The following is a 25,200-nucleotide window of genomic DNA, read 5'->3' as shown; positions in this document are numbered from 1 at the left end:
ACTAAATTGCCAGGCTGCCAAAGATCTTTCTGGAGCCAGGGAAAAAACCCAAAGAGAACCCAAAAACCTGCAGACTTCGTATTATACTTCAAAGGATCAATTCTTGAGATATACCGACTATCCACAATTCCCATAAGGTGAAAACTGGCGTTACTCAGCACTTTTTAAGATTTAGCCTCCAACAGAAAGAGGAATAAAAAGAGTTTTTTCAAGCACAGGGATCATACTGATTTGTATTAGTTACTCACATCAGGACAATCTTATTTAGATGTTGCTAGTAAGAGCGTAGAACATGACTCATATTGTGTCTCTCACAACTGTTAATTATTAATTAATATGTTATTTGGGACATAGCTAATATTTTCAGGCCATTTGTGTGAACAGTTGTTTTCAGCTGTGAGAGTGCTAGTTGCCAGGAATTCAGTATCCTTAGGTATTTCATAATTATTAAACATACATTATGTTAATCTGAAAAATCTTACTTCTGTCATCAAAACTATGAGCTCTGCATCTGTTAAAAAGTGTGATTCTCATGGCATAGTTTCAGCCTGCAGATTACACATCCAGTCATGGTTTAAAAAAACCCAAACAACAAAGATAAGGACAGAATATTTTTAACTACTGACCTGCAGTTAAGATTGCACAAGCTGTCATGCTCACTAACCATGAGGTTTTACATATTTTCCAAAGCATTTATTATTTAAATAGGAATTCTGCGTAATTACTGCAAAGCATAGAATTGTCTAATTTCGCTTTGAACCCTTCTGAGTTACTGACCTCACAAAACATTGTGCTGCAGTAAAAGCAAAACTTGACTCATAGGACGAATGCACTACAATTAGTTTTGAATTTGCCATGTTTTAATGTAGCTGTTCTATTGTTACTGCCTCACAAGATAGAATTTCCCATTATATCTTCTTAACACCATCTGTTAGTGATGGTTATGACAGTACTGCATAGTGGGTCAGCCGGGAATGGTGCCCCAAATGTGCAAACACTGTATATAAAAGAAATATAAGTTACTCTCTGCCTGGCAGATTCAACAGACAAAAATCTGGAAGGAAGCAATAGGGGCAGAGGGAACAACAAGGCGGCAGCATACATTGTGCCATTTTTATTTTTGTTTTCACGTATTTCAGTCCTTTCCCTGAGGCTCGTTATGAAATAACTGAGTAGACAAGATGACCAAGGTAACAAAGACACAGACCAAACTATAGCAAGCAGCCTATGAAAACACATCAGAGGAGATTTTGAAGTGCAGACTTCAAGAAAGCAATTCAGTGGTACTGCCTTAACTTCAGTTTCTAGAGGCACCTCACTTTTTCTTCTTTGTATAGCCCATGTTCAGTGCTTAAATGTCCCACTCCTAAACACTCTGGATGAGGGGAATAGACTCTCTTATTTAATACCTACTCTCTAATAGGCTAAAAATACAATGAATTTGTGCTTTCAATATAGTTGCTAGCTAGGAAGTGTTGCTATTTCATAGATAGGAAATAGAAAGGCAAAAATTGTCTGACTAAGGAAATCCGGGAACAGGTAAGTACATCTACAGCATCTGAGAACAGGTAAGTACATCTACAGCATTCTTTTATTTTTTTAATCTAGAAACTGCACATCCTCAAGTGTACTTTACAACAGCTAATACATGTAAAACTTTTGCCATTATTTTTGTAGTAAGAAACGTATGCATTACCCTATTTTCATTAATAAAGTCTTCCAAACTATCCAGCTTCACTGGATCAATATTACCAATTATTTTGACCACACTTCAGATGAATATGGGCATAAAACAAATAACTCATTGTCGCAAAGCAGTCTTAAGCATCTATTTAATGAGACTGGCAACACCAGTACCAGATGAGTGAAAGTCTTTCTTACACTGTATCTCCTAAATTATTTAAGTACATTAATGCTTAGAAGTTATAGATATTTAAAAAAAAAAAGACAACATTTGCCAGCCAGTACTGTATCCAGAATATCATTTATTTCTTTCAAAATTCAATCAGATGAGTGTAAGGTCCATTTGTATCCAGTTTTAACACCTGCCTGTTTCCGTATGTGCCATGCTTGACACGAACACCTGCCTCTGCACATCTGGTGCTGGCAGACAGTTCTTTTTCACACAAAGTCACAAACTGAGAATAAAGTTCCAAACCTTTTTCTTTTTCAATGTTTGCATGGTACTGCATCTTCTTTCCCTTCAGTTTACCGCCTAGAGTAGCTTGTGGTATGATTAGCACATCGCCTGGTAAATCCAGAACAGAAACGTACTCGCCGCTTTCATTTTCACTTAATTTAACACTCAACAGCGTATGGACTGCAAAAAAAATAAAGTAAGAGTTAGTGTAACTGAACCAAATTAAAGAGCACCTAATAAAACATCATAAACAAGATATAACAAATATTGTGGTGTGTGACAAATTATTAGAGTAACTGCTTATTAATGAAATGAAACATAGTTAGTAAACACTATCAACCAGCTAAGACGTCTGAGTATTGTGAAGAATGTCAAGGATATTTATATTAATATAGTATGACTAAAGACTTGTATTTTGGTTGTCTGAAATCCCGAAGTTGATTCTAGTTGGACACCCCCAGAGGAACCCAGGATCCAATTAAGGACCCTAATTTAACTACCCTATACTCAAATAGGCAACATTTGCACAACGGTGCACACTGCAGGAGATAACACCATCTTCAGTGCACTTGGGAGAAGTTTCTGCCCAAGGGTCTTTTCATTCTGCTTGCAGCAGCAGGACCCAGCACTGATCTGGGCTGAAGTCACAACTCTGCAGTTTGGTCTCAAGTGGAGTGAGTGTCCTTTAACACTCCACTGTGAGATGAATGGGTGCCAGCTTGTCTTCTGAGAGAAGAAGTGGGCAGGAAGGTCAAAGATGCAATTTGGTCCATAAGCCAGAATATATAAACTTGCAAACAAAATTGATGCGTTTACTAACATTATATTTTCCAATGTATATACGTTTGCATAAGAAATCAAATCATTCCCCCAAAACTGCCTCCAACTCCGTAAAAGCTAGGAGGATACTAGTCATGCCTCCAAACCTGTAAAAGTTTAATGTTGTTGGAACCAAGAAGAGCTGAGTTGTGATTCAGGAAGCAAACCCAGTCATTTAAACAGTTTCAAAATATATTTAGGAAAAAATATCTTATAAGACAAGACACTTAAGGAGGATAGTTGTAGATGAATATCCTAATAGGAAACAACTTTTTCTGGCCTGTTTCAGCAGCCAGACAGCTGAAAAGCTCATTATTCTCAAGTAAAGTAACACTCTCATGAAACCCTCACAAGAACAAAAGCAATTTTCATATCACAGTTTTAAATATACCCAAAGATTTCAACTTAGTTTAGCATCACAGAAAGATTCTGCCCTCTAAGGCCAAGACCCCCAACAGCTGCTCTCAGCATTTTTAATAGCACCTGTGCTGCTGCACAGGCTGTGTGCACTGCCAGGTCTTTCTGCTGGTCCCACTCAGTAGCCCAAAATAGAACATTGTTACTTGACCTTTTGAAAAACCACTAATTTCATTCAGTGTCCTGGGTTCAGCAGTAGCAGTCATGTTTCTCCTTTGTGGTAGCTGGTGCAGTGCTGTGTTTTGACTTCCAACCTGGGAACAGTGCTGTTGATACTGATGTTTTTGGTTGTTGCTAAGTGATGTTTACCCTGACCAAGGACTTTGTGAGGCTCATGCTCTGCCAGGGAGGAGGGGAAGCCGTGAGGAAGCAGAGATGGGGAGCCTGACCCAGGCTAGCCAGGGAGGCATTCCATACCACAGCACATCATGGCCGGGGTGGGGGGTAACTGGGAGTTACCCGGAAGGACATGGGCTTCCGGGTGGGATTCGTTTCTTGGCTGGTGGTATCATATTCTCTTCCCTTGTTATTTTCTCTTATCATTGTTGTCGGTGGTGGTAGTGGTGGTGATTTGTGTTGTACATTGGTTGCTGGACTGTTCTTGTCTCAACCCGTGGGAGTTGCACTTTTTCGATCCTCCTCCCTGTTCCTCCGGGAGCGGGGAAGCGGAGAGCCCCGGTGGGGGGAAGGGGGTGGACCTCGATTGTTGTCAGCCCAGCACCACTCACTGGGAGTGAGTGAACAAGTTACCTGACTGGGTTTAAACCACGACAGTTCTTTTTGGTGCCCAACGCGGGGCACGAGGGGTTGAGATAAGAACAGATCTGACTGGATTAATAGTCACTCATCACAATGCTGATTTATTGGCTCTCAAGGTTGTTCCTCTTGATCTCACAGTTTCAGTATATCGTATCTTACTTCCATCCGGTATTTGCTGTATTAGTGTTTTTCAAGTGTGGGGCTTGGGCTTTTTGTCCCATTGTACTTTATGGTAATGACTTGTAATACAATAGAATCATTGATCATGAAACTGATCTGGCTTATGTTCCCAGTGTGGTCACCACCTTTATACTTTGGGAGGTTTATGATGGAGGTGCTTAGCAATTACACATCTTTTTTCTCCTTCTCAGGTGCTCAACCTGTGAAGGAGACACCCTTTTACCCTCTCAGTTGTCCCCCCAGACCATTTACATTTGAGAGTTTTGAAGTTTTTGAATGGCCTTTTAATGCTGTTGAGACTTGTTTGCTGATCGTGATGGGAATCACCATGCTAGCACGCATACAGAGTGTGTTTTGCCCACGACTGATTTCAAGAGTTAAGCAGAGTCAGGTTTGGGTCTTGTCTGGGGTCAAACGACGATGTAGGAGGACCAAGAGATTTTCCCTGAGGCTGGACAGCCATGAGTGGCAGGGTGTGTGGGATAGATAGTATGGGCAAGTATCTAGGTCAGTGGGCCCCTCCAGTACTTTGGAATTTCACCACCGAACAACTGCAAAATCCAGAAGAATTAGTAAAACACTTAAATGAGGTGTGTGGTCATTCTGGCCATACCAGAGATGGACAAATCACGGCAACGTGCTGGGGCTTGGCCTATGCTTACAGGGCCTTGTTCAACACTATCCAGCACCTTCAAAAGGAAAAGAATGTCGGCGGATCTGAGGGCAAAGCAACAGTCAGCGCAGCTACTCCAGCTCCTAGCACAGCAGCTTCACCACCCCCAGCAACAAGTACAGTCGCTACTCAAACTTTGGCTGCAATGAACTGTGCAGCTACCCCAGTGGCAAGTACAGCAGCTGCTCAAACTTCAACTGCAACAGACAGCGCGGTTACCCCAGCTCCAAGCACAGTAGCTACACCACCTCCAGCAACAAGTACAGTTGCTACTCAAACCACAGTGATAATCACTGCAGCCAAACCAGAGGTCCAAGTCACACCAATATCGGTTGCCCCTATAAGCAAGAGAAAAAGAAAAAAAAGAGGCAAGAAGGGTGAAGCAAGATGAAGAAACAATGAATTCACCATCCGGTCCAGAATCTGATCAGGAGTCATCATCACATGACGAAGAAGAAGAAGAAGAGGAAACTTCTTGACCTCGGACCTCAACCGAGCTGCGGAATATGTGAAAAGATTTTACCCGTCAACCAGGGGAGCACATCATCACCTGGTTACTCTGATGCTGGGACAATGGGGCCGATGGTCATGAACTAGAAGGTACAGAAGCCGAGCAGCTGGGATCACTTGCTAGAGAAGGGGGAATTGTCAAAGCAATTGCAAGAGAGAAAAATTCCCTCAGCCTTTGGAGGCAGCTCTTGGCAGCTGTGAAAGAAAGGTTTCCATACAAGGACGATGTTACGAGTCGTTCGGCCAAGTGGACTACTATAGACAAAGGCATCCAGTCTCTGAGGGAATCGGCCATCGTAGAGATGATCTATCACATCAAGCCGAATAACGGGGATACACCTATAGACCCAGATGAAGTTGAATGTACGCGGCCCATGTGGCGAAAACTTACACGGAATGCACCGTCATCATATGCCCATTCATTGGCAACAGTAACCTGGAATGACATAGTACCACTAACAGTGGATGAAATGGTTCATAAACTCCGAGAGTTCGAAGACAACCTCACCCCTTCCATCATCTCAGCTGTGAAAAAACTGTCCCAGGACCTCGAACAATTGAGGGACGATCTATCTGATTTATCCAGCTCCTCACGTGTACCAACACACATCTCAGCTATTAACAAAAGGCGTCCTATTGTTCAAGAGAGGAGATACAGGAGGTATACGCCACGGGCTACCCTATGGTTTTACCTGCGGGATCACGGAGAAGGCATGACAAAGTGGGATAGAAAACCTACTTCAGCTTTGGAGGAACGGGTGAGTGAACTGAAGAGGGGAGCAAGGGCCAAGACTGTTTGTCCCATGAGAGCTATGGCTTCAGTCTCTGGTGAGCAGCTTCCCAGATGGAGTGGAAGAGCTGATTTTACTCCAGCTCCTGTGATAATGAAGAATAATCCCTTTCACCACGACTTAAGTGTCCAATGCTGTGACGACCATTAGAGGGGCCCTGCCTCCAGCCAGGTGGAGGTAGGGGACAATTGGATTTACTGGACTGTGTGGATCAGATGGCCTGGCACATCAGTCCCACAGAAGTATAAGGCTCTAGTAGGTACCGGTGCACAGTGTACCCTGATGCCATCAAGCTGTCAAGGGGTGGAACCCATCTATACTTCTGGAGTGACAGGAGGATCCCAAGAGTTGACTGTGCTGGAGGCTGAAATCAGCCTGACTGGGAGGGAATGGCAAAAGCACCCTATTGTGACTGGTCCAGAGGCTCCATGCATCCTCGGCATAGACTACCTCAAGAGAGGGTACTTCAAAGACCCAAAAGGGTACCGGTGGGCTTTTGGTATTGCTGCTTTGGAGACTGAGGAAATTGAGCAGCTGTCCACCTTGCCTGGTCTCTCAGAAGATCCCTCTGCTGTGGGGTTGCTGAAAGTCGAAGAACAACAAGTGCCAATTGCGACCACAACAGTGCACCGGCGGCAATATCGCACCAATCGAGACTCCCTGATTCCCATCCATCAGCTGATCCGTAGACTGGAGAGTCAGGGGGTGATCAGCAGGACCCGCTCACCCTTTAATAGCCCCATATGGCCAGTGCGAAAGTCTAACGGAGAGTGGAGATTAACAGTAGACTATCGTGGCCTGAATGAAGTCACACCACCATTGAGTCCTGCTTGTAACGGACATGCTAACTTCAGTATGAACTAGAGCCAAAGGCAGCCAAGTGGTATGCCACGATTGATATTGCCAATGCATTTTTCTCCATTCCTTTGGCAGCAGAGTGCAGGCCACAGTTTGCTTTTACTTGGAGGGGTGTCCAGTTCACTTGGAACCGACTGCCCCAGGGGTGGAAACGCAGCCCTACCATTTGCCACGGACTGATCCAGACTGCACTGGAACAGGGGCAAGCTCCAGAACACCTGCAATACATTGATGACATTATTGTGTGGGGTGATACAGTGGAAGAAGTCTTTGAGAAAGGGAGGAAAATAATCCAAATCCTGCTGAAAGCCGGTTTTGCCATAAAATGGAGTAAGGTCAAGGGACCTGCACAGGAGATTCAACTTTGGGGAATAAAATGGCAAGATGGACGTAGACAGATCCCCACAGATGTGATCAACAAGATAACAGCAATGTCTCCACCAACTAATAAGAAAGAAACGCAAGCTTTCTTGGGTGCTGTGGGGTTCTGGAGAATGCACATCCCAAATTACAGCTCGATTGTAAGCCCTCTCTATCATGTGACCCGGAAGAAGAATGATTTTAAATGGGGCCCTGAGCAGCAACAAGCCTTTGAGCAAATTAAACGCGAGATAGTTCATGCAGTAGCCCTTGGACCAGTCCGGACCGGGCCAGATGTAAAAAATGTGCTGTACACTGCAGCTGGGGAGAACGGTCCTACCTGGAGCCTCTGGCAGAAAGCTCCAGGGGAGACTCGAGGTCGACCCCTCGGCTTTTGGAGTCGGGGATACAAAGGATCTGAGGCCAGCTATACCCCAACTGAGAAAGAGATACTGGCAGCCTATGAAGGGGTTCGAGCTGCTTCGGAAGTGATTGGCACTGAAGCACAGCTCCTCCTGGCACCCCGGTTGCCCGTGCTGGGCTGGATGTTCAAAGGCAGGGTCTCCTCTACACATCATGCAACTGATGCTACATGGAGTAAATGGGCTGCACTAATTACACAACGAACTCGAATAGGAAATCTCAGTCGTCCAGGCATTCTAGAAGTCATCATGGACTGGCCAGAGGGCAAAGATTTCGGAATGTCACCAAAGGAGGAGGCGGTGTGTGCTGAAGAGGCCCCACCATATAATAAACTGTCAGAAAGTGAAAAGCAGTATGCCTTGTTTACTGATGGCTCTTGCCGTATTGTGGGAAAGAATCGGAGATGGAAGGCAGCTGTATGGAGTCCTGGACGACAAGTTGTAGAAACTGCTGAAGGAGAGGGTGAATCGAGTCAGTTTGCCGAGGTGAAAGCCATCCAGCTGGCCCTGGACATTGCTGAACGAGAAAAGTGGCCAGTACTTTATCTCTATACTGACTCATGGATGGTGGCAAATGCCCTGTGGGGGTGGTTGAAGCAATGGAAGCAGAGCAACTGGCAACGCAGAGGTAAACCCATCTGGGCTGCTGCACTGTGGAAAGATATTGCTGCCCGGGTGCAGAACCTGGTGGTGAAGGTACGTCATGTAGATGCCCATGTACCCAAGAGTCGGGCCACTGAGGAACACCAGAACAACCAACAAGTGGATAAAGCGGCTAAGATTGAAGTGGCTCAGGTGGACTTAGATTGGCAACATAAAGGTGAATTATTTTTGGCCCGGTGGGCCCATGACACTTCAGGCCATCAGGTCAGAGATGCAACATATAGATGGGCTCGTGATCGAGGGGTGGGCTTAACAATGGACACTATTGCCCAGGTTATTCATGAGTGTGAAACATGTGCTGCAATTAAACAAGCCAAGCGGTTAAAGCCTCTTTGGTATGGAGGACGATGGTTGAAGTATAAATATGGGGAGGCCTGGCAGATTGACTATATCACACTGCCACCAACCCGCCAAGGCAAGCGCCATGTGCTTACCATGGTGGAAGCAACCACCGGGTGGCTGGAAACATACGCTGTGCCCCATGCCACTGCCCGGAACACTATCCTGGGACTTGAGAAACAGATTTTGTGGTGACACGGCACCCCAGAGAGAATTGAGTCAGACAATGGGACTCATTTCTGGAATAACCTTATAGATATTTGGGCCAAAGAGCATGGCATTGAGTGGGTATATCACATCCCCTACCACGCACCAGCCTCTGGGAAAATTGAACGGTACAATGGGCTGTTAAAAACTACACTGAGAGCAATGGGTGGGGGAACTTTCAAGCATTGGGATACACACTTACCAAAGGCCACCTGGTTGGTCAACACCAGAGGATCTGCCAACAGGGCCGGCCCAGCCCAGTCAGAATTTTTACATATTGTAGAGGGGGACAAAGTTCCTGTGGTGCATATGAAGAATTTGCTGGGGAAGACAGTCTGGGTTATTCCTGCTTCAGGTAAAGGCAAACCCACTCGTGGGATTGCTTTTGCTCAGGGACCTGGATATACTTGGTGGGTAACGTGGGAAGATGGGGAAGTCCGATGTATATCTCAAGGGGATTTGATTTTAGGGGAAAACAGCCAGTGAACTCAATTGTATGCTGTTGTCTGCTGTGTAATACTTTTATAGCCCATCAACTAGATGTCTTCAGGTCACCAGCGACTGGCCCTGACTTCCCTCCAACCATCATCCCAACAGAGAATGAACTTTGATAGAACCAGATGAGTTCCGCAGTAAAGGAACGACCAGCATCAGCAGGCAACGATCCAATACTGCACACAGCCTTTCCTGCCCTGAAAGATTGTTACAACAGATGGAACCTGACATCATGGACCGAATGGACTCGGCAGCATTATAGGGATTGGTCCATGCACTAAGAAAATGATCTTTTTCTCTTGGTCTGTATGTATATGGATGTATATATGTGGGAGAGCAATGATGTATTGAAAATGTGGGATCTGAGCACGACGTGAATGGTATGGAATAAGGGGTGGATAATGTCCTGGGTTCAGCAGTAGCAGTCATGTTTCTCCTTTGTGGTAACTGGTGCAGTGCTGTGCTTTGACTTCCAGCCTGGGAACAGTGTTGGTGAAGTCGATGTTTTCGGTTGTGGCTAAGTGATGTTTACCCTGACCAAGGACTTTGTGAGGCTCATGCTCTGCCAGGGAGGAGGGGAAGCCATGAAGAAGCAGAGATGCGGTGCCTGACCCGGGCTAGCCAGGAGGTATTCCATACCACAGCACGTCATGCCTGGGGTGGGGATAACTGGGAGTTAGACAGAAGGACACAGGCTTCTGGGTGGGATTCGTTTCTTGGCTGGTGGTATCGTATTCTCTTCCCTTGTTATTTTCTCTTATCATTGTTGTCGGTGGTGGTAGTGGTGGTGATTTGTGTTGTATACTGGTTGCTGGACTGTTCTTGTCTCAACCCGTAGGAGTTGCACTCTTTCGATCCTCCTCCCTGTTCCTCTGGGAGCGGGGAAGGGGAGAGCCCCGGGGGGGGGGGGGGGGGCCTTCGATTGTTGTCAGCCCGGCACCACTCACTGGGAGTGAGTGAACAAGTTGCCTGACTGGGTTTAAACCACGACAGACAGTCACAGAAAAGGGGCACTTTTATCTGGAATTAAAAGTGGCATCATGGAATTTCCCAGGTGGTGCAGTGCTACTGATGGAGGAAAGGAAGGTGAGGAATTAAATAAACGTAAAGAAGAAAAGAAAACCAACCAACCAACCAAAACTTCAAGATAAAACAACAGTAGGTGAAGACAGAAATCGCTACCATTTGATCTTAACCACAGCATCTTCTCTGCTTTGATGTAAATGTTAAAGTGCATGTGGAGAAAAGGGAAAGAACTGCAGATATTGCTGTTATCACTTCTGCATCAGAAAACTGCACTTAAAACGCTAACTGCTTATAGTATCACTGGAAGGAGACAGGAAGGACAGAGTTTAGTTATCCACCCAACTCCCTCTACTGGCTATAATTTTAAATATCCTGCACCTACAATGAGATCAGTGTTAAAATACTTCTCAAATCAAGCCATGAATTATTTAAAAACAGTTTTCTCTAAACTGAGATCTGTCCTGGACTGAACCTGCTGCCTGATACATGTGATATGTCAAAACAGCAGGTGACACACTTTGTTTGCTAGAATGTTACCATCACGGGAATTGACTTTCTAAATGACAGGTTGATCATAAGCAGATGGACAGAGTGAGAAGTACGGACGACTGTCAAAAGAAACAAGATCAAGCAAGCTGTTCTTTCAGCCAGGTGATTGATTTGAAATGATGCTATCTGATGGCTTTTTGACTTCTTGTCCAAATGGTTGCTGCCTTCTCTGCCTCTACTGCTCTTCTTTTTCAACAATACAAGAATCGATAAGGATTATATCATACCAATTTTTGGAACAAGATCTTCATCAGCACCTTTGAAGAAGCATATGTAGATAACAAGCCCCCTCTGGATCTACAAAAGATTACAGAAAACTATGTCAATGTTTCTCATTGTCCAACACGCACACTTATCATTAAAACTAGTATCAAAAATAGCAAAACTGCATAAGAAAAGCTTCTGAGAGCAGTTTTAGTTACCTAGTATAACTTCAGACATTTACGCACCATACTGTGGAAGCTTATGAGATACACAGTGATTATCTGCACAATGCTTCTACATACAATTAAGCCAATTTATTAGCTCCATGTAAAGCCAAATGTAGTTGGAATATACAATGGACAGTATTAACATAGACAATGTGACAAGATGAATTACAGTACTTAAATCCAGTAAAGGAAATAACTTAAGCTTTTTCCTATCAAATATAAAATAATTTTCAGTGCGAATTAGAAGTTTATTTCCTATCACGAAACATGACAAACGCCACAGGACTTGGTAGTGAACTGAACCGTATTTTGATGTCAAAAGTAATCTAGTACAGGATAATTCTGAAAAAAACATTGAGTATGTTAATTAAAGATTGAAACATGATGACCAACTTAAATCTGATGACCAACAACTGAAGTTGTTCAGAATATTATTTAACGGTGGGTAAAATCTTTTTGGTGAAATTGGACCTTTCCCCTGATTCGTATAAAGTATATGCTACTTCTTTAGCAGTCAGAGGGACTAATTGTAAGAAATACTGATTTGAGGGAAGAATTAGGTCTGTACTGAGGAAAAAGCACAAAGAAATTCTTGTGTAGCTTTCTTGGTTAGTTCACAAGGACTGTGTGCAACAGCCTCTGCTTTATTAAGACAAACTGACAGGCTCTGCAGCCAACAGCAATTACGTCTCATGCACAGGTATACCTGAATGGTTTAAGTTCTTCAGGACAAAAAAAGAAAGGCATACAATATCCACAGGCATATAGTATCTAAAGAAACCCTCAGCACTGCTTTGTCAAGAATGAGTGTCTTTATATTTTTGTTAGAAGAAAGATAAATGTCAGCTTATGAAATGTCACCTAAGAGATGCTAAGTAGGTTGGGGCAGGAATGAGTCACTAATAAAGACATTATCAAAGCAAAAGTATAAGAAATGTGGGTAGTTTCTAAAAAATACCTTTATTATTTTTCTTCTCTTTTCTTTATTTTTCCTTTTCTCTTTTCTTTAAAAGATAAAGGTTTTAGGTGAAAAAAGCTCAGCTATACACATGAGATTTTATCCCTTTGTTATTGCAGAGATTAAACAAAATGCTCAAGGCAATGACTGAGAAGAGCTATGTCCCCTCAACTATTTTTCTGGTAACTAACTTATGGAAAAAAAGAGGCTGCTCTTTGTAGCCAAAACGTCACATGCTGAGAACTTTCAAAAGCTTTAAATGGCTCCTTTCAAAACTCATTTTGACCTCTGCACAATATTATACATGTTCCCAAATGACTGCCATATTTCATAAACATTGTAAGAAATTTGATGGCCTGAACCTCAAATGACATTTCAAACCATCTGTTTGAATAAAGGAGGCAGTCTGCCAAATGTGAAATATCCTACATGCTTAGCTAAATATTCATTCAACAAACAGACCAGCATCAAGGTATTCATAGAGAATAACGTGGTACATATACATACTAATAAAAATATTTGTGATAAAATAGGCCAAGCACATTTACATTGTATGTACCTGACACTGAATTAGAATTGACTCCATTTAACAGCACACATCACAGAGAATCATTCAACTTGAGAACTGTGACTGTTTTTTGCGTCTCACATACAGAAGTAACAATACTCTGCAAGCAGTTCATTAAAAAACACAAAAAGGTAAAGAAAGTGACACCTGCAAGTCCTAAGACCAGACAGCTAAAGAGTAAGTAAAAACAGTCATAATTTTTCCAGCCTCCATCATAATTTGATGCCTATTTTTTATATACTTTCTATCACAAGATGAGACATAATATCAAGGGGAATTAAAGGGACAGGAGGTCTGATGGAAAAAAAAATAATTCAGAGACAAGTTAAAGATGCTAGAGGATGTTTCTATTTGTATTGCATGCTTATGATTTTCTACAACACTTTTCAACCATGTTATAGTTGAAAACTATTCAGCTATTTGAATGTTGAAACTTATAGCTTCAACTATAGCTGAAAACTGAACACATGTGCGAACATGTTTCTACCTCTTATTATGTCTTTTTTGTTTAGTTTTTTTAATTGAATAGGAGGTGTAAAATTTAATACAATTTCAAGACCTAACCTAGTAATAATAATTCATGTCGGTCCTCTGATCTTGTATCAGTGTTTCGGGCGCCCTAAGACTAGTGCTTGTTGCCAGTGTAAGGAATGGGAATGTAAAAACCTTTTGAACCAAAGCAAAAATATTGCCTTTGCTGGAGGTCCTCTGTAACCTGTCAAAAGTTTAGCTGACTGCTCTTCACTGCTATATTTAACTAAGGAAAAATTAAGCAAAATAACACAAATAAGGAAGTCATAAATTCAACATGCTGATGTGCAAAGAGCCACTGCAAGGAACTTACGTAGTGATGGGCAGGTGCTTGGCCAGGAAAACTGTGCTTTGTGTGGATTTACTGTTATTAGTAAAATGCCTACATAAATAAACCAGCAAAGCAAATTACTTTGCAACACTAGCATTTATTATACAACTGTCCTAAGTAATCATCAGACCAGGCAACCCGCATCATGAAGGGATGAAGTACCCAGCCCCTGAAGCCATACAGCCAGCCTTAGCAATACTGCCACCAAACACTGCTTTTTAGCTTTTACAGGAAAAACAAACAACTAACTCCTTCCTCACCCTCATTACTAAATATATCCATATGAATTTTGCAGGATTTCATTAGCAACCCCCGAATATATTCTGCAAAACTACTCTTTTTTCCCCTCACCCCAGGAAAACGTAATGCAACTGATAGTGGAAACTGAGTCACTATGTAATCCTTCGGAAGCCAGTTTGTGAAACTAAATTATATAAAGTATTCTTTGACATTTCCATTTCATGTTCATGTTTGCTGCCCTGTGAGAAGATTTCTTCTTATTTCATACATCCAGCTGCAGCAAAGACAGATTACATCATCTACCGCAGGTCACAAAACAAGCCTGTGCCTGGTACCTTGCACTTCTTTTTGCTGTCTTAACCAGAAAACAAATCAAGGGAAAGAAGATAAGGGAAAAACAGTTTCCACTGCATAAAGCATAGGCACTTACACTTTTTAGCTGAATATTCATTTTACATTTCTTTTCTCCCACAGGTGTGAAATACACCAAATTTCACCTTTTTTCTCTCCTGCCTTTAAAAGGAGAATTCCCTTTTTTATCCCCCTAAGTATTCTGCTGTGTACATAAACTTTTTATGGATGCTATCTAACCAACATTTCTCCATAAACAAGACACCCCATCCCCAGTAATCCTCAACAGGGCAGAAAAACTCAATCATGAAAACACAATGAAGGCAGTGATTCATGTATAGACATAAAGTACTCTCAAACCCTTTCCCAGATAAAGGACATTGACTTTGAAATTCTTAAAGTACCTACAGGGGTCTCTTACAACCCAGAAGCTATTCAAAGCCATACATAATGTGTTATTTATAGGATACTAGAAATTTCTCAAGGTGAGGACCTACTTTTAAGTTGTTACAGATCATCAGGAAACACTGGTTTATGTAAATAATAGTTTATTATGTCTGGTTTGTTTTTGTTTTTTTTTTTCACTGACATGCATATATAGGGAGCAACATTACAGAAAACCAGCAGCAATGATTCCTCCCAGTGACCTCTAAAGTAGTCATACTAAAGAAAATCGGAACTTTGCATAGGGTGGGTTTTTTTCCTGCATGGTGAGTTCTTGTTAAAACAGATTTCTCTTAAAGGGCCCCAGGTGCCTGGGAAAGATTACCAAGTACCCCATGACAAATACTAGTATGGTTCACGTCTGCAAAGTATATGCTGCTGAGACCACCCAAGTCTCTTGCAGATTCCTTTAGTGCCATCTATTACTTTCTCTGTGATTTTGGTTAAGCCATTTAAAACTTCACAGAACAGATATATACAGAATAACCTCCTTGCAACAGAATTCCTCATTCTATCTCTAAACCATAACATATGCCTCTTCTGAGACAGTTTAAAAGACAGCCAGCAAAATGACATTTTTGCTTTTATTTACTAGATCTACAATTATTTCTGAGATTAGCAAACTAGAAATAGGGTATTTTTCCTCTAGTTAATTTATGCTGTGCTGAGCAACTTTTGCTGTAATTAACCTTACACCGAGAAGCTAATGATGCAATACACACAGATGTACTTCAGCCAAACATAGTATCTGTGAGATGACACAAATCTCCTCTGAGTAAAACGTTCTGGCTTCCCAAGCCATGATGCAGAAACTAGGTCTCCTGGATCCAGCTGCCTCTTCTGAACAAGGGCAGAAATGTTTTAAGAACAATGTGAAAGTCAATCAGTGGAAACATCTAGACCAACTTTTTTTTTTAAAACTCTCTTCAGATTTGTTGAATGAACTCATAAGCTCTTCAAACTCACTAGAATTTTTACTTTTTAAGTCTACTACTAGTTGTAGTAGATTTTAAAAAGGACAAAAAACACCACCAAAAAAAAGCCAAGGGGTAAACACTTGGCATCTTCATAGATGAGTTATTCTAGTTCAGGTAACCCATAAACAGTGACAACTACAGCACGACAGTGCATCCCAAAGGGCAGCCTTCATGCTTTGGTAAACAGCCCTGGTCTGTATGCACAGCGCATAGCCCAGGGAGTCTGCAGACCTACCTACCTCTCCCAACAGAAGACTATGGGAAGAGGGAAATTATGATGTTCCCCTCTAGCTGTGTGGAGATCTATGTCCTAAATTTAACTTTTGGTTAATGGTCTAGAAAACAAAATAAATTACAACTACTGCTGCCACAGCCATGCTGCTGTACCTGGCCTTTCTTCTCCACATGTACACTAACTCACAAAGTACACGGCTGAGCCCATCAGCCAAGTTTGCAGTGCATCTGTGAAAATGTGTTTCTGAAAGGGCAGATAATGGAAAAGGAGGCACAAGGTTAGAGGGGAAGGAGCTGTTTTGTGGTGGGGCAGCTGTGCTCTTCTGGAGGACCCAAACTGGAGCATAGGGTAAGAATGAGGAGTAGCAATGAGAAACCTCTGAGCACTGACCCCAGCCTCATGTGCTGCTTGCTGATTCACTGAAGGGACCGACTGTAAACTCTGACAATAACAAGGGGTTAAGGAGAGGGGTCTGTGGTGGAAACTAGGAAGGAAATAGAAGAGGTGTCTGAAGTGAAGCTTAGCCTGGAAAAGGAGGAGGGATTTTTCTTCAAATGCCTGAATATTTGTGAGTTGTTGGTGTGGTTTTTTTTTTCAATATTCAAATCACTAATTAAATTTATTAAACTGGCAGTGAATTAACTTAATTCCCCAAGTCAAGACTGTTTTGCCAGTGCCAGTAACGGGTACGTGATTTCCCTGACTTTACTCTGTGACCCACTTGTCTTCCTCCTTTCGCTCCTCTCCCACCGTCCCGGTCAGGGTAGGGCAGTGGCCGGGCAGGCGTTCATCTGCTGCCAGTAACCAGCCGGCCGCTGGGGCTGCTCTCAGCCAACCGGCTCGCTGAAGAACGAAGAGACAGGTTTTGAAGGCAGGCACGGACAGCAGCCCAGCCCCGACCGGGACCTCCTGAAACTCCACAGGCTTATCCACCGCTGTCACCGACGCGGTCGCGCTAAGGGGAGACTGGAGCCTCGCTCCCGCTGTCGCCACCGAGTACCGTCCCCACGGCCTGCGCACTGCGGCCTCCGCCAGCGGCCCCTGCCTCCATCCATGCGCTCGTCGTGCAGCCGACGGAACGCCTTGCTGCTGCTCGCCTTGGCCCAGCGCAGCCCCGAGCCGCCTCCGTTTTCCCCGCTCCTCCGAGGGGTGAAGGGCCGGCGCAGACGTTACCTCCACCCATTCGGCCTCGGCGCCGTGTTCGGGCGGCTTCACCTGCAGCCGGGCGGACGTGCACTGCTGGAGCAAGGCCCGAGCCAGCGCCGGCTGCGGCACAACCGCCATAACGATCCCGACTCGGCCTGAGGAGGGCGGGGGAATGCGTGCGCGGTGCGCGGCCCCGTCGCTGCCGCCGGTATTCGCGTAACGCCTTTCCGGCACCGCAGGCCGCGCCGCACTGAGCGGTGCTGTGGGGCTGGGGGTCGCATCCCCGGGAGCCCGGTGTCGCAGGTGAATGGAAAGAACGGGGCGGGAGGCACTGACGGGCTCTGCAGGAGGCAGCGACTTCACGCTGCAGACATTTAAAAGCAGTTTGTGTGACACGTAAGCGGTGAAAAAAGTCCTTGCTGAAAATGTTAGAGAAAACCAGCAAATATCTTTTGCAGGAGGTAAAACAGGGCTTGTGGTCTGTCGGTGGCTTCTAAGGAGGGGCAGGCAGCAAGGGTACAAGCTTTGGAATAGAATAAGCAAAGTATCTCTACAGCTCAATTAACCCGTGTCCTACAGCTACCGGGAAGCGGGTGTAGGGAGGGTAGTCTCTATGAGAAATGGAAAATCTGCTTGTTTTGTGGTGGGGAAACGTTACATGCTTGGGGTAAGCGTTGTATGTTGTGTAGTTTCTCCGTGAAAAAAGATAAAAACTATTAATCTGAATATTGTCACTTCTTTATAAACAACTGTTTGTGTTTCAGGTGACCGAGATGAACCCATCAAGTTGGAGAGTTTCTCTTCAGTAATGCTGCTTTGGAGTAGAGGGAACAGAAAATAATGTACTGAAAAGGGAGCTGGAGAGGGAGCGATCAAAATAATGACAAAAAGAGTAGTTCTGAAGTGAGATCCCAATGCTAACGGAAAAGTTAAAGTATTGCAAATACTTTGTTATCTCTCAGGTTTTTGGCTACATACCCAGATAGTCATTGGACAGTTCCGAAATTAGAAGAGTGCCTTCCTCCCATCCATGAAATCTGACAGATGCAATTTTTTAGTAACATGGGCTTCAGAAATCAGGATACAGGGATGCAGAATTCAGTGCCTCTCTCTGAATTAATTTTAAGACTGAAGACTTTATTTTCAAAACTGTGTTCAATTTTTTTTTTTTAAATAGTTAAGACTTACTGTGGGTGAGAAGCCAAATTTTGTTACCTGGCCTCCATCACAGAGTAAGATTACTGAAGATGATTACTGCACAGGAAGGGAAAATATGCAGTCGTGAATAGCTAGTGTTATACCTAGGGATGTATTTGGCTTCTCTGTGTTATTTAAAAATAACATTCTCTCTTGCATGAGTGTTCAGTGACGTTGCTCTTCCCAAAGCAAACCTTTATGGAAGAAGAGGAAATCGTACTATGTGGTTAGCACATAAACTAGCTAAATTTTGTTAGCTGTAGGGTATTGTTAAGTATGAGCTGGTTTAATTTAAACTCAGCTAATTTTATTTAAAATACCTTCTGTTCACTTACTCTAAAGCTGTATCCCCAGACTCATTAGGAAGAGTTTAATGCTGTAGCAATCCATTTTAAATGAGTTTTTTCTCCATATGTATTTGTAATATAAATTGATTGTTGAAGTAAATGGATTCTACTACAATCTGAGTAAATTATATAACCAGATTATAGAGGAATAGTAATACCCAAGGATGTTGATCATTCTTTGTTGCAGTACCTTATTTAACCAGGATTTGATGAAGAACATCTATTTATGTGCAAGTTTCAACACAGATGTGTGTGAAACGGCGTATAGAAAAATTAGTATGACATCATTGTTTATTTTTGGATTCTTGGTGGGATTATATTTTCTTTGGGAAGACAAATGAATTTTCTTGTACTGCATCTTGAATTTCTTGAAACTTTTTGGTCCATAGTTAGGTTAAGAGCCTCTCTTTGTATGCCAAAGAATGAAAAATTTGTTGGTTATGTTGTAGACAAAAGTTTGGATTTCACTGTTTTTTCACAAACCTCCTGACATCTAAAGAATGTATCAGTGCATAAATTATATTGATATTTTTATCAGTTATTTATACAAATAGTTTTTTCTACATTTCAGATTTGACAGCTGTCTCAGAATATTTCTTTTATCCTCTCTGCTTTTGTCATTGGGCAGAAAGTAGGTATTTTGAGAATGGTATTCAGAAGACATTTCTGGTTACTTTCACATCAGTTCTCTTTCGGAAGGGCAGATGGCAGTATGAACCACTTCTCACAGATTTCAGTGGACATGTGTTTTTTCCTTCCCCTTTGTGTGAATGGTCATGCATATTTCATCTACATTTAATGGAATGAATCTTTTTGTGAAGAGGGGGCTGGGTGCTGGGAGCTTTGCCTCTGTGTACTTGGCTTTCTCCTGTTTCCTTAGCTGATGAAATGCTAGAGGTCTTTCAGTACCAAAATGATCTCAAGTGGTCTTGAATTTTTCCCTAGGGATTATTTTTAATTTTTTTTTGTTAGTATTAAGTTGCAGTTGCATACTCTGGCAGGGGCAGTAGTTGACTGGAACTCTGAATGGACAAGATGCATCTTGGATGAAATTCCTTTGTCTGTGGTGTCTGAAACCATGATCAAAGGTCTTTGAAGCAGCTATCACATCAACAGTGTCATCTGTTTTAAAGAGAAACCATACAAAGCTGCAGTGGCACTTGGATAGCAAAGATACAAAATAGGTTGCTAGTAAGGTTATATCTTGGTAGAACAACAGCTTGTGGGACAGACATACTAAAAGTACACTTTTTAATTTGCCCATGCTGAACAGATCAGTCCCTGATACGCGGTATCTTTTTTTCAAGATGTTAAAACTGCCACAAGACAGCTCAGAATGACAGCGTGTTTTGTTTCTGAAGTGATGTTTACCATCTTACATCCTGAACTGAGTCAAGTCCTTTGCTTTCTGTTGGATAACTTTTTCTTCTCTTTTGCTCCCAGATTATGTATTTTGCTTGTTTCTTAGCTATGTAGCCTAACATGCTATCTGGGATGAGCTATCTGGCTCTTCATTTTTGGTGATTTTTTATTTTTTTGTAGCCTGTTTCTCCATCTAGTTCAAGATCCAATTAAGCTTTCTTCTTTCTACAGCCTCAGAATTGCTAGCTGAAATGCTGGTTAGCTGGAAGAGAGGAAATACTGCTGAACAGCGATGTGGATGTAGAGAGGATTAGGTGGTCCTGTGTCGTGGTTTAAACCCAGTCAGCCACACAAGTCTCGCTCACTCATCCCTCTTCCTCCCACCACTCCCAGAGGGATGGGGAGGACAATTGAAAGAATGTAACTCCCATGGGTTGAGATAAGAACAGTCCAGTAACTAAGTATAACACAAATCACTGCTGCTACCACCAATAATAATAATGATAAGGGAAATAACAAGGGAAGAGAATACAACTGCTCACCACCCACTGATACTCAGCCTGACTGAGCAGTGATCCAACCCCTCCAGGCAACTGCCCCCAGTTCACACACTGGCCATGATGTGCTGTGGTATGGAACACCTCTTTGGTTAGTTTGGGTCAGGCGTCCTGTCCTTGCCCTCCCCCGCCCCACCCCGGGGCTTCCCCTTCTCCAGGGCAGAGCATGAGACTCAAAGTCCTTGGTCAAAGTAAACATGACTTAGCAACAACCAGAAACATCAGTGCTGTTCCCAGGCTGAAAGTCAAAACCACAGCACTGCACCAGCCATCAAGGAGAAAAAATGACTGCCACTGCTGAACCCAGGACATCGTGTTAGAATCATTTTATTGTCTAAGTAGCAGACATTTAGACACATTATGATGGCTGTATTTAGTACTGTCTTCTTTCTTATTCAAAGTGCTGTACAGACATTAAGGTCAGGAACATGCCTGCCTCCCAGCCATCATCCTCCTTCCTCCAGAGGTATTTAAAAATAAGGAAGGCAGAGAGAGGGTATGAAGAATTTCCCTAGTGCAAGTCAAGCAGCAGAAATAAGATGGAATAGCAGCCTTGTCAATCAAAATCCACAAGTATTGCACAATGCCTGTGTAAGGCTACCAGAAATTGCTCTTTCAGAGGAGACATGGGGTGAGGACTGTCAGCATCCTAGCCGTCCAGAGACCCCCCAGATCTGTTTACCCTTCAAAAGAAACACTGGGGGAAGGTGACTTGAGAGGAAAAGATGGCATTGTGATTTTTATCTTTCTGGTTTGCACTATAGCCCTGAGGAAGATTGTGACCTCTTCAGCCCCAGTTTTGTAGCTTCAGTTGGCACACCTCTTCAGCTCTTCCAGCAGAGCCAACTTGCTGTCCCCGGGAATGTCTCAATTGTTTCCAGTGAAGGCTGGTATTCCTGTTGTGGAAGAGTAATCCTGTGATTTAAGCAGCTGATTTTATGCATGTTTAAAGTATGCAGCGAAAATTAAATACATTAGTAAAAATAGATCAGTGTTTTGTTTAGTCCTTCATACTGTTACAAAACAGATACTGAAATGTTAGAGCAATCAAAAGTTAATTAAATTTCTGAATAGAGTAACAGTGTGAAAGCTGTGTTGGGTACAATTACAGCTTTTCTAAGTGAGAAGCAGAAATTTGACTGGGGGGGGGGGGGAAGGTAGCTGGATAAAGACACACAACCTGTTTGCTTACCATATTGTCTAAAGGAACTAAGTACACTATTAATGACGGTTTCTTTCTCTACAGGTGTTGGGTATGTTCCTTTGACTGTGATGTTTAACTACTATAATTTTCCCCTGCTTGGGTGTATCCCATACCAAACCTTTGTCTGCATGATTGAAAGACATTAATATTTAAAGGACTTCTGTATCCTGCTCCAAAGAAATAAACAAAGCAGTGGGAATAGCCTACCTACTGTATGTACCTTAGGGTATAACTGTAACACCTTGCACTGATTATAAGCAATACAGTGTTTTTTTTACAGAACTGAGCTACTCTAGTAAGCTTTGGCCCTGAACCTTATGGTCACAGGGCCTGGCACAAACAGCGAGGAGTAAGGACGCTGAATGAGTCTGCAGCTAAACAGGCTGTTTGGCAGCCCTGAGCAAGCTTGGTATACTCAGCCAGCCAGCTTTGATCAGTGAATCTCAGCTTCAGGTTCTTGTTCTCTATATGGAACTGCTGACCATACATCTGAGCAGAGCCTGGCACTGGTCTGGCAGTGTGGTAGGTGGCAGTTCAGCTTTGTTTCAAGCCACTAAGCTAACTCACACCTGGCTGTTATAGATGGGTGGTGCAGACTGGGTTCCTCCTAATGGAGGAGGTATTTATACTGAACCCTCTTGCAGAGGCCCTGCAGAGCACAGGTCCTATATTCTTTGTGCTCTGTGCTCACAGCTGGTTTAGTGTGGGCCCCACCAAGTATTTGTGCTGTGCTGCACAGCCCCTGGATCATTGTCCCTGTTATGCTGTATACTGCCTCTGCTTCTGCCACATAAAGCAATTCAGATCTGTTCTCCTCCCCAGGTATTGCTGCATCACTGCTCTCTGCACCTCATAAACACTTTTGCAATAGTAATTAGTGCTACAGAGGTGTGGTTTTGTTAGGTTGTTTTGTTTGTTTATTTGCAGTGAGAAATTTTGATGATAATGTGAAGACATGACTAAAGACAAAAATGTATCAGTATCTTCTAAGAGCTGGAACTTGAGTTTCTATGTTTTCAATAGATTTTATATGTAAAATTATCAGATTATTGGTATAAAGCCTTATTTTATTATTAAAAATGTACATGGATTGAGATGTGGCTTTTTCTGCTCCTTTCACAATAGAATGAAAGGTCATTTATTATTCTCTGTGTACCTGGAGGACTCCTTGCCTGCAGTTACAGTTGAGTATGCAGGCATAATCAGGCTGCGTGTAATTTCTTTGCCTTTATGTGGATGACTTTCAAAATAAAACTTGCTACAGCTTCAGGCCAAAAGCTTTCTCCTTGAGCCACAGCTCCTATAATTTTTTTCCCCTCAGGCATACTTATCCTTAGCTAGTCAGGAAAGTGTGCACACAAATGATAGGTCATTAGAAAATTCTCTGAATGGCAAACCTCTGAAGTCATCCCATTTGCCATGCATCATGATGAAACTGGGTAAGTTTGAGGAGGCACTAATTATATGCTTGGTCTGTCATTTATCAGTTGTTGGAGCTGTTCTTAGAAAATGGCAGCCTCTTTCATGGCACAGTTCAACAAGATTGCCAGAGCTCAATGAGCCAAGCAGGGTTGACAGATTTTGGCATTTTATTCCCTTCAATGTAAGAACATCCCATTACAACACAAATGGGTATCTTGCTTTGCTGTAGCACTGCATCATATACAAATACAGTAATGTTGATCTGTGGGCTTTTCTTAAAATCGTATTTGGGGATCTAATTCCCCTTAAAACAAATAGCAACTGTAGGACTTGCATTTACCATCACCCTTGATGGTTTGTTTCACTTAATACAATAGTGAATATATAATCCTTTTGTGATTTTAACTGACATAAATAGAAGGTGATCTTGTTTCCTCTCAGGTCTTGTGAGAAAAAAGCAGATGTTTAATGCAGTGAGCTAAATAATAGAAGATTGTAAATTGTAATGAATATTCATGGTTTCAAATAAGATAATGGACCATGTGTCAAGAAATAATGTGGCTTCCTGCTATGATTTCCAGTGTGGCTTAACATGTTTCACAGAGCTTCCAGTTTCAAGAATTGCTTTTTAATACTGAGTTTTCACACTTTTCTTAAAACGCAGATTTTTTTTTCATGCATGTTTCTGAACTCATTTGGGATGAAATCATTACTTTATTTGATACCTCAGAAGCGCTGCAATGATAAAAGGAGATTTTTCACATAATCTCTCAGTGTTTGGTTTTTTTTTAGCTGCCAAAGGGCCAGAGTTTCTTTCTTTTACAATAGATGCTAAATAGCTGCTACAGAGTGGAAGTAAAATACTTTATCTTCAATATTTGATGTTCTAACAAAATAGAAAAGTGGTGTTTGGTGTAACTTCTTCTTAAAGAGCTTTTTATTTCACAGATAATTCTTGGAACTGCTAGAGGCTTACATTTTTTTTAATAACTAGGTAAAACAATTACTCTGTAATGTGGAATATTTTCATATCAATTACCGATATTTGATCTTTCCCTGGATACTCTATTGTCCATAGGACAAAAAACCAGTTGCATCTTCATAGTGACAGTCTGAGTGAGGGCCATGTCCAAATGAAAAAAGCCTGTCATTTTGGTGCCCACAAATATGAGGTGTTTTAGCTCCTGATACAGAAAACACAACTCTAACTAATGCACTCTGCAGCTTAGAGAATGAGTGAAGTTTACCTTCTTGTGAATTTTCTACATCTGTAGATTCTACTCTACATTTGTACTAGGAAGTTAATTAATTGCAGGAAATATTCTTTGGACACTGTGACTCATCTTTACTTTTGACAGTTCTTGATGTATTTTTGGCTAGGGCTCATTCACTAACAAAAAAATTCCGGTCCTGGTTCAGCAGTTAATATGGGCCAGAGCCCACTGTCAATAAGCGGGTTGCACAACACAACCCTGCTTTGCAAATCTCCTTTCTCTAATGACTTCCATGAGTCCTAAGTGTGAGCTAATAAGACAAGGGCTCAATTCAACAATCACTTACTGTCAAAACAATTTTCTATTTTCTGTGAATAGTCTCCATATTTCCTCTAATAGTTACATTTCCTCATGTCAAAATTTAATTAAATCAGTATTTTAAAAGGTACAGTGCAATCCTTTAGTGGCACTAATTAG

The 25,200-nt window shown here is 42.3% G+C and overlaps 1 protein-coding gene and 1 long non-coding RNA gene across 2 annotated transcripts; one reads left to right on the top strand and one right to left on the bottom strand.

The window, feature by feature from the left end:
- Positions 1 to 1,970: 1,970 nt before the first annotated feature.
- On the bottom strand, positions 1,971 to 17,658 carry DTD2 (D-aminoacyl-tRNA deacylase 2). The gene is made up of 3 exons (XM_057428548.1): positions 17,448 to 17,658; positions 11,436 to 11,505; positions 1,971 to 2,320 (listed from the first exon to the last, which is right to left on the bottom strand). The coding sequence occupies exons 1-3, from the start codon at positions 17,556 to 17,558 to the stop codon at positions 1,995 to 1,997; spliced, it is 507 nt and encodes a 168-aa protein (XP_057284531.1). The 5' UTR covers positions 17,559 to 17,658; the 3' UTR covers positions 1,971 to 1,994.
- A 2,603-nt stretch (positions 17,659 to 20,261) lies between these two features.
- Positions 20,262 to 22,034, top strand: LOC130609500 (uncharacterized). Its single transcript, XR_008974794.1, has 2 exons — positions 20,262 to 20,640; positions 21,191 to 22,034. It is a non-coding gene; the product is annotated as an uncharacterized LOC130609500 (long non-coding RNA).
- The last annotated feature ends 3,166 nt before the right edge of the window (positions 22,035 to 25,200 follow it).

The sequence above is a fragment of the Pezoporus wallicus genome, unplaced genomic scaffold (assembly GCF_028554395.1).
Source record: "Pezoporus wallicus isolate ANWC-B61680 ecotype Strahan unplaced genomic scaffold, APGP_CSIRO_Pwel_v1 contig_3486, whole genome shotgun sequence".
NCBI lineage: Eukaryota > Metazoa > Chordata > Aves > Psittaciformes > Psittacidae > Pezoporus > Pezoporus wallicus.
This window is presented reverse-complemented; position numbering and strand designations above follow the sequence as displayed.

Bases quoted from the DNA above. Each gene is read 5' to 3' on its own strand.
- DTD2 (XM_057428548.1), bottom strand. From the start codon at position 17,558: ATGGCGGTTGTGCCGCAGCCGGCGCTGGCTCGGGCCTTGCTCCAGCAG. The intron at 11,506-17,447 runs GTAACGTCTGCG...AATCTTTTGTAG, and splicing joins CCGAGGCCGAATGGGTGGAG to ATCCAGAGGGGGCTTGTTAT. The intron at 2,321-11,435 runs GTATGATATAAT...TTTTTTTTGCAG, and splicing joins AGATCTTGTTCCAAAAATTG to TCCATACGCTGTTGAGTGTT.